Raw genomic sequence first — 8,271 nt, 5'->3', positions numbered from 1 at the left:
GTAAAAATCATGTAGGGGGGTGGAGCAAAGATGTCTGAGAGAAGCCAGCAAGTTGCCTGAGTTGTCCTGCAGATCCCTCAAAAAGAACATTAAATCAAGCCTCTAAATGGATTCTGAAGCTACAGAAGATACAAAAAGACAGAGAAACACAATCTTCCAACTTGAGATAATTTAGAAGACTTCAGGAAAGGTCACTCTCAATTGGGCAAAAGGGGAGCACCACGCAGATCAGACAGCACAGAGCAGAACATAGCAGGTCTGAGCAAGTCAGCAGATGCTCTTTGCAACAGCAGATCAACAGAGACCCCTTGATACTGGATCAGCAAGCTGATGTCCCAGCAGGCCAGTTGTGAGATCCTCCAGCACAAGCTGAGAGGGTAAGCTGCCATTTAGATGGCCACCCATGGGGCAGACACAACTGGGCCCAGCCTTCCCAGCACCTGGAGCAAGCACAGGGAGCAAGCCCAAGGGGGTGAGGAATCTACAAGCCACAGAGGCCTCAGAGTAGAAAGGCAGTGACACAGACCCTATCTCCCAGCAAAAGAAGCTTGAAACAGTGACCTCTTTCAGTGATCTTTGTGCCCCAGGAGCAGACCTCAACTTAAAAAAAAAAAAAAAAAGGTACAATATGAGTAAGAAACAGAAAAGGGCTCTTAACATTGAAAGCTTCTGTGTCAACAGGGAAGAGCTAAATGCAAATTCAGAAGAGAACAATACTCTCAAATTGCCTACATGTGAAGGCTCAAGAGGGAAGATAAATTGGTCTCAAGACCAAAAATCCTTCCTGGAAAAACTCAAAAAGGATTTTTAAATTCCATTGAATGAAATGGGGTGGGAAATGAAAGCAACACAAGAAAATTATAAAAAAGGAATCAACAGCTTGGAGGGGAAGCACAAATATTGAAAGAAGAAAGCAATTCCTTAAAAGATTCATTTGGCAAAATGGAAAAGGAGGTGCACAATCTGACTGAAGAAAACAATACCTTAAAATTTGAATTAGACAGATGGAAGCTAAAGAGTCCTTGGGACCCCAGGAATCAATCAAACAAAATCAAAAGAATGAAAAAAATAAAAGAAAATGTGAAATACATAAGAAATCTAACTGACCTGGAAGATCCAGGAGAGACGATTTGAAAATTATTGGACTGTCTGAAATTCATGATCAGAAGAAGAGTCTAGACACGATATTCCAGGAAATTATCAAGGAGAACTGCCCTGATATTATAGAATCAGAGGATAATATCATAATTGAAAGAATCCACCTATCAACTCCTGAAAGAGACCCCAAAAAGTAAACTTGAAGGAATAGGGTATCAAAATTTCAGAATTATCAGGTGATGGAGAAAATACTCCAAGCAGCCAAAAAGAAGCAATATAAATATCATGGAGCCACAGTCAGGATTGCAGAGGACCTGGCAGTTTCAACATTAAAGGATCACAGTGCATGTAAAATAATATTCAGGAAGGCAAAGGAGCTTGGATTGCAACCAAGAGTCAACAACACAGCAAAACTGATCATTCTCTTTCAGGGGAAAGATGAACATTCAATGAAATAGGGGACTTTCAAAGTGTCTTGATGAAAAGATCAGAACTGAATAGAAAATTTGATCTTAATATACAAGACTCAAGAAAACTTTAAAAAGATAAACAGGGGGAAAGTTATTCAATAAGGTTAAACAATTTACATCCCTACAAGGGAAGATAATACCTATAACTCTTGAGAACTATATCTCTATATGGGCAGACAGAATGAGTATACATAGAGGGTATAAATATGAATTGTCTTTGATGTGATGATATAAAGAAAAATAAGGGGTGAAGAAAATGAGTATATGGGGAGAAGAGGAAAGGGGAGGAGGAATGGGGTTAATTACATCATATGAAGAGGCACAAAAATACCTATTACAATAGGGGAAAGAAGGGAGGGCTGAGTATTGTTTCAACCTTACTCTCATCAGATTTGGTTCAGGGAGGGAATAAAATAAATTCCCATTTATATAAAGGAACTTAGCTTACTCTTTAAGGAAACAAAAGGGGAAGGGGGAAAGGGTGGTGTTAATAGAAGGGAGGACAGAAGTGGGGGAAAGGGGCAAGAAAAGGAAGGGAGAGCTGATAAAAGGGAGGGCAGATTGAGGGTGGCAGTGGTCAGAAGCAAAACACTGGCCAACAGTAATAGAGTGAAAGACGGGAAAAAGAGTACAAACAAAGGGGAAAAGAGGATGGTGGGAAATAAACAATTAATAATTTTTACTCCATTTTTTATCTTCTGTCACCCTAACCTTCCTTAAAAAGAGTTTTGCTTTTTACTGCCCCCACCCTAATATGCCCTCCTTTCCTTCATGTCTCCCCTTCTTTTCCCCTTCCCTCCCACTTTCCCTCAGGGCAAAATATATTGCTATACCTACTTGAGTGTTTATGTTGTTCCCTGTTTGAGCCAATTCTGATTAAAGTAAGGCTCACTCACACCCCTGATCCTCCCCCATTTTCCCCTCCACTCCATAAGCTTTTTCTTGTTTCTTTTATGTGAGTTACTTTACACTCTTCCACCTCTCCCTTTCCCTTTCTTACAGTGCATTCCTCTTAACCCTTCACTTAATTTTGAAGATATCATCATGGATCAGCCAGGTGACACAGTGGACAAAGCACCAGCCATGGACCCAGGAGGCCTTGAGCCCAAATCCAGTTCAAAACGCAAGCCACCGCACCCTGCTTGCCCTACAGAAACAAGGGTAAATGTTTCCATATATAATCCCTTCATATTCAATTCATGCCTGGGCCTTCTGTCTAAGTATATTCCCTTTAGTTGCACTAATACTGATAATGTTCTTATGATTTGAAAATATTATCTTCTCATGTAAGGATGTAAACAATTTATCCTTTTAATGTCCCTCATGATTTCTTTTTCCTATTTACCTATTTATGCATCCCTAGTGTCTTGTATTTGAAAGTCAAATTTTCTATTTAGTTCAGGTCTTTTCATCACAAATGCCTAAAAGTACTGTTTTTCATTGAAACCTCATTTTTCCCCCTGTAAGGTTATACATGGTTTTGCTGAGTAATTGATTTTAGGTTTTATTACTAGTTCCTTTGCCCTCCAGAATATCATATACCCTGTTCTCCAGTCCTTTAATATAGAAACTGCTAGATTTTGTGCTATTCTGACTGTGGCTGCACAGTATTTGAATTTCTTCTTTCTAGCTTTTTACGATATATTCTCCTTGACCTGGGATTTCTGGAATTTAGCTATTTTATATCTATAAATATCTATATCTATATCTATATCTATATCTATATCTATATCTATATCTATATCTATATCTATATCTATATCTATATCTATATCTATATCTATATCTATATCTATATCTATATCTATATCTATATCTATATCTATATCTATATCTATATCTATATCTATATCTATATCTATATCTATATCTATATCTATATCTATATACATACATACACATATATACACATACACTCATGTACACATATATGCATGTATATGGATGTATGTATGTGTACACATCCACACACATGTAAACATATATACACACATATATGTGTATATACATATGTATATATACACATATATAATTTGGTTATAATATATAAATATAATATAAGAGGAAAACTTCCTGGAAGTTTTCCTTTTGAGATCTCTTTCAGGAGGTAATCAGGGAATTCTTTCAATTTCTATTTTACCTCCTGCTTCTAGGTTAGAGCAATTTTCCCCGACAATCTCTTGGAAGATGGTGTCTAAGCTCTTATTTTGGTCATAGTTTTCAGGTAGTTCATTGATTTCCAAATTATTTCTCCTGGATCTGTTTTCCAGGTCAGCTGCTCTTCCATGGATATATTTCATATTGTCCTCTATTTTTTTATTCATTTGGATTTGCTTGACTTTGTCTTGGTTTCTCATAGTCACTAGCTTCCATTTATTCAATCCTAATTCTTAGGCAATTATTTTCTTCAGAGAGCTTTTTAATCTCCTTTTACATTTGGCTTGTCAAGCTGTTAACTTTTTTCTCATAACCCTCCTGTATCACTATCATTTCTCTTTCCATTCTTTCCTCCACCTCTATCTCTCCTACTTTCTCTTCAAAGTCCCTTTTGTGTACTTCCAAGGCCTGAGAACAATTCATATATTTTTTTTGAATCTTTGGATGCAGGAGCTTTAACATTGTTGTTTTCTTCTTCTGAGGGCGTATTCTTGTCTAGCTTGCCCCGAAGCAGCTTTCTATGGTCTTCTGCTTTTTTCTGCTTACTCATCTTTATCCATTATTTCTTGGCTTTTAAGTCCTTCTTAAAGTGTAGCACTGCTTCCAGGACACACTGTTCCAAGCTAGCTAGAGCTTGGCTCAGGGGGTGTTTCAACTTCTTCTCAGTCTGCCTGGCCAGTGAGTAACCACAATCCACTTTCTCTTTGATCTGGAAACAAAAGTCTGATTGAAATCTGATTCTCCATTGTGGAAGTTTGGCATGCCTGTGCCATTTCCCCACTGGGTGACTGCCCTTCAACTTTGCTTGCTGGTTCAGAACGTGGGCTCCACACCCTGGTTACAGCAGAGACCACAGCTATTGCCCCCAACCACTGGACACCCTGATGAGTCCACAAGCTGAGCTTCAGAAGAAGAAGCTGAAGATTCTGAGGCTTTGGTTGGTGGTACTACCTGCTTGAGGTTGGTCCTGCTCAGTGTGTTGCAATCCTCTCTCTGCCTGAACAGAAGGTGATACCAGTCACCTAATTTAGTCATCTTTGGCTGGAAAAGAGTCTTACTCTGTTCTTATGCAGGTTATGCTGTTCCAAGACTGTTTTATTTCATTGTTTTTGGACGTATGTGGACAGCTTTTCCAGAGTTTGGAGAGTCAGAGCCTTTCTTCTGCCATCTTGGCTCTACCCAAGGAGTCTTAACTGTGAATGTGAATGGGATAAACTCTCCCATAAAATGCAAGTGGTTAGCAGAGTGGATTAAAAATCAGAATCCTCCAATATGTTGTTTACAAGAAATACATTTGAAGCAGAAAGATACACACAGAGTAAAGTTAAAAGGTTGGAGCAGAATAGATTATGCTTCCGCTGACTTCAATAAAGCAGGGTTAGCAATTCTTATGTCAGACAAAACAAAAGTAAAAGAGATAAGGAAGGAAACTGCATCATGCTAAAAGATATGATAACTAATGAAGTAATATCAATACTAGAGATGTATGCACCAAGTGGTATAGCATCCAGATTCTTAAGGGAGAAGTTAAATGAGTTACAAGAAGAAAGAACCAGCAAAACTATACTAGTGGAGTATCTGAATGTTCTCTTCTCAGAATTAGATAAACCTAACCACAAAATAAATAAGAAAGAAGTTAAAGAAGTTAATTAAATATTAGAAAAGTTAGATGTGATAGATAACTGGAGAAAACTAAAAAGGGATAGAAAGGAATATACATTTTTCTCAGTGCTACATGACACATACTAAAAAATTGACCATGTATTATGGCACAAAAATCTCATAGTCAAATGTAGAAAGGCAGCAACAGTAAATGCATCATTCTCAGATCATAATGCAATAAAATTTACATGTAATAAAGAACCATGGAAAGGGAGAATGAAAATCAATTGGAAACTAAACAATTTTATCCTAAAGAATGAGCGAGTCAAAAAACAAATCATAGAAACAATCAATAACTTCATCCAAGAGAATGACAGAAATGAGACAACATGCCAAACTTATGGGATAAAGCCAAAGCAGTGCTTAAGGGAAATTTTATATCTCTAAATGCTTACATCAATAAAAAAGAGAAAGAGGAGATCAATGAATTGGGCATGCAACTAAAAAAGATAGAAAAAGAACAAATTAAAAATCCCCAATTAAATACTAAATTATAAATTCTGAAAATTAAAGGAAAAATTAATAAAATTGAAAGTGAGAAAAATACAGAATTAATCAATAAATCTAAGAGCTGGTTTTATAAAAAAAACAAAATAAATTAGATTTGATTAAAGAAAGAAAGAAAAAAAACCAAATTACCAGTATCAAAAATGAAAGGGCTGATTTCACCACCAAGGAAATAGAAATTAAAGCAACAATTAGGAACTATTTTGTCAAAGTATATGCCAATAAATTTGACAATCTAAATGAAATGGAAAAATATTTACAAATATCCAAATTGCCCAGGTTAACTGAAGAGGAAATAAAATCCTTCAATAAGTTCATATTATAAAAATTAATTAAACAAGCCATTAATGAACTCCCTAAGAAAAAATCTCCAAGACCATATTGGTATACAAGTGAATTCTACCAAACATTTAAAGAACAATGAATTCCAATATTATACAAATTATTGGGAAAATAGGTGAAGAAGGAGGTCTACTAAAGTCCTTTTATGACACAAATATGATGTTGATACCAAAACCAGGCAGAGCCAAAACAGAGAAAGAAAATTATAGACCAATTTCCCTAATGAATATTGATGCAAAAATTGTAAATAAGATATTAGCAAGGAGATTGCAGCTAGTGATCACCAGGATAATACCCTATGATTAGGTGGGATTCATACAACGAATTCAGGGCTGGTTAAACATCAGGAAAACTATCAACATAATCAATCACATTAATAAGAAAACTAAACAAAATCATATGATTATCTGAATAGATGCAGAGAAAGCTTTTGACAAAATACAGTACCCATTCCTAATGGAAAGAATAGAGAGCATAGTAATAGGTGGAGCTTTCCTTAAAATAATAAGCTTTATCTACCTAAAACCACCAGCAAGCATTATATAAAATGGAGATTAGATTTAAATTAGATTTAGATTAGAATTAGATTTCCAATAAGATTGGGGTGAAACAGGGATTTGCATTATCACCTCTGTTATTTTATATTGTATCAGAAATATTAACTTTAGCAATAAGAGAAGAAAAAGGATTTAAAGGAATTAGAATAGGCAAGGAGGAAATAAAACTATCACTCTTTGCAGATGATATGATGGCATACTTATAGAATCCTAGAGAATCAACTAAAAAATTACTTGAAACAACAACTTTAGCAAAGTAGCAGCATATAAAAGAAACCCATGTAAATCATCAGCATTTATATACATGATCAACAAAGCTCAGCAGCAAGAGATAGAAAGAGAAATTCCATTTAAAGTAATGTTAGAGGGGCATCTAGGTGGTGCAGTAGATAAATCACCAGCCCTGTATTCAGGAGGACCTAAGTTCAAAGCCGGCCTCTGACACTTGACACTTAGTAGCTGTGTGACCCTGGGCAAATCACTTGACCCTCATTGCTCTATACCCCCCAAAAATAAATAAAATGTAAAAAAAAATAAAGTAATGGTAGATGAGCTGTAAACCTGTGGGCTCCTCTGAGATAAGGATGAAGGGGCGCTTCCCCATCTGGCGGCCCCTGAAGTAGCTGAGCTGGGACAACATCATGTTGAAGAGCTCAGTTAAGGTCATGACAGTGAATTGCAATACCCACCCAGAGCTGAGCAAGGGAGCCAGGAAATTTGTGTTTTTCAACATTCCTCAGATTCAGTACAAAAATCCTTGGGTGCAAATAGGGATGTTCAAGAACATGGCACCATTGCCGTTTCTACACTTTTATTTAGATTCTGGTGAACAGGTCTTGGTGGAAGTAGAGGACAAGAGCAACAAAGAGATCATGCAGGATATCAGAAAGATCTTGGGGAAAAATGATGAAGTCCTCACGATGGAGGAGCAAGAGAAAAAGAAGCTCTCTCACCCAGCTAACTGGACTCAAAAAATATTGTCTGTTGGAAAGTATCTGTGAAGTGGAAGGACAGGTCCCCTGCCCCACCATTGTGCTTTTGCACAAAGAGATGACTGGCAAGTACAAAGCAGCTCTGAAATCCAATGCTTAAGACTAAAGGCCCATGGTGGAGGCTTCTGGTACTTGGAACACCTGAGCCTGCGCTGAAAGCCAAAGGACTTAGAAGCCAGGTGATGGAGAGCCAGTTGCTTATAAGTTCCCAGGCTTCTCTTTGGAGCCCAGGAAAGCCTAACCTACCTCGTATGCAAAAAAGACCTATTTTAGACACTAGCACAAGGCTGAAGGAGCAAGAAGACCAAGCAAGGCTGGGGGTATATGTGAAAAGGCTTAATTTGCTAATTAAATAATTTATATTGACTCCAAAATTAAAATAATAGTAAATAGATAGATAAATATATAAATGAATGAATGAATGAATAAAGTAACAATAGACAATATAAAATACTTGGGAGTCTACTTGCCAAGTTAAACCTAGGA

At 36.8% G+C, this 8,271-nt stretch overlaps 1 protein-coding gene across 1 annotated transcript; it reads left to right on the top strand.

Annotated features, from left to right (window-relative positions):
• The first annotated feature begins 7,434 nt into the window (after window positions 1-7,434).
• Window positions 7,435-7,794, top strand: LOC122738409 (28S ribosomal protein S25, mitochondrial-like). The gene has a single exon (XM_043980461.1). The coding sequence runs from the start codon at window positions 7,435-7,437 to the stop codon at window positions 7,792-7,794; it is 360 nt and encodes a 119-aa protein (XP_043836396.1).
• The last annotated feature ends 477 nt before the right edge of the window (window positions 7,795-8,271 follow it).

The sequence above is a fragment of the Dromiciops gliroides genome, chromosome 1 (assembly GCF_019393635.1).
Source record: "Dromiciops gliroides isolate mDroGli1 chromosome 1, mDroGli1.pri, whole genome shotgun sequence".
NCBI classification, from domain to species: Eukaryota; Metazoa; Chordata; class Mammalia; order Microbiotheria; family Microbiotheriidae; genus Dromiciops; species Dromiciops gliroides.
The sequence above is the reverse complement of the archived record's forward strand: the minus strand, read 5'-3'. Positions and strand labels throughout refer to the sequence as shown.

Excerpts from the sequence above, each read along its gene's own strand:
- LOC122738409 (XM_043980461.1), top strand. The coding sequence starts at position 7,435 with ATGTTGAAGAGCTCAGTTAAGGTCATGACAGTGAATTGCAATACCCAC.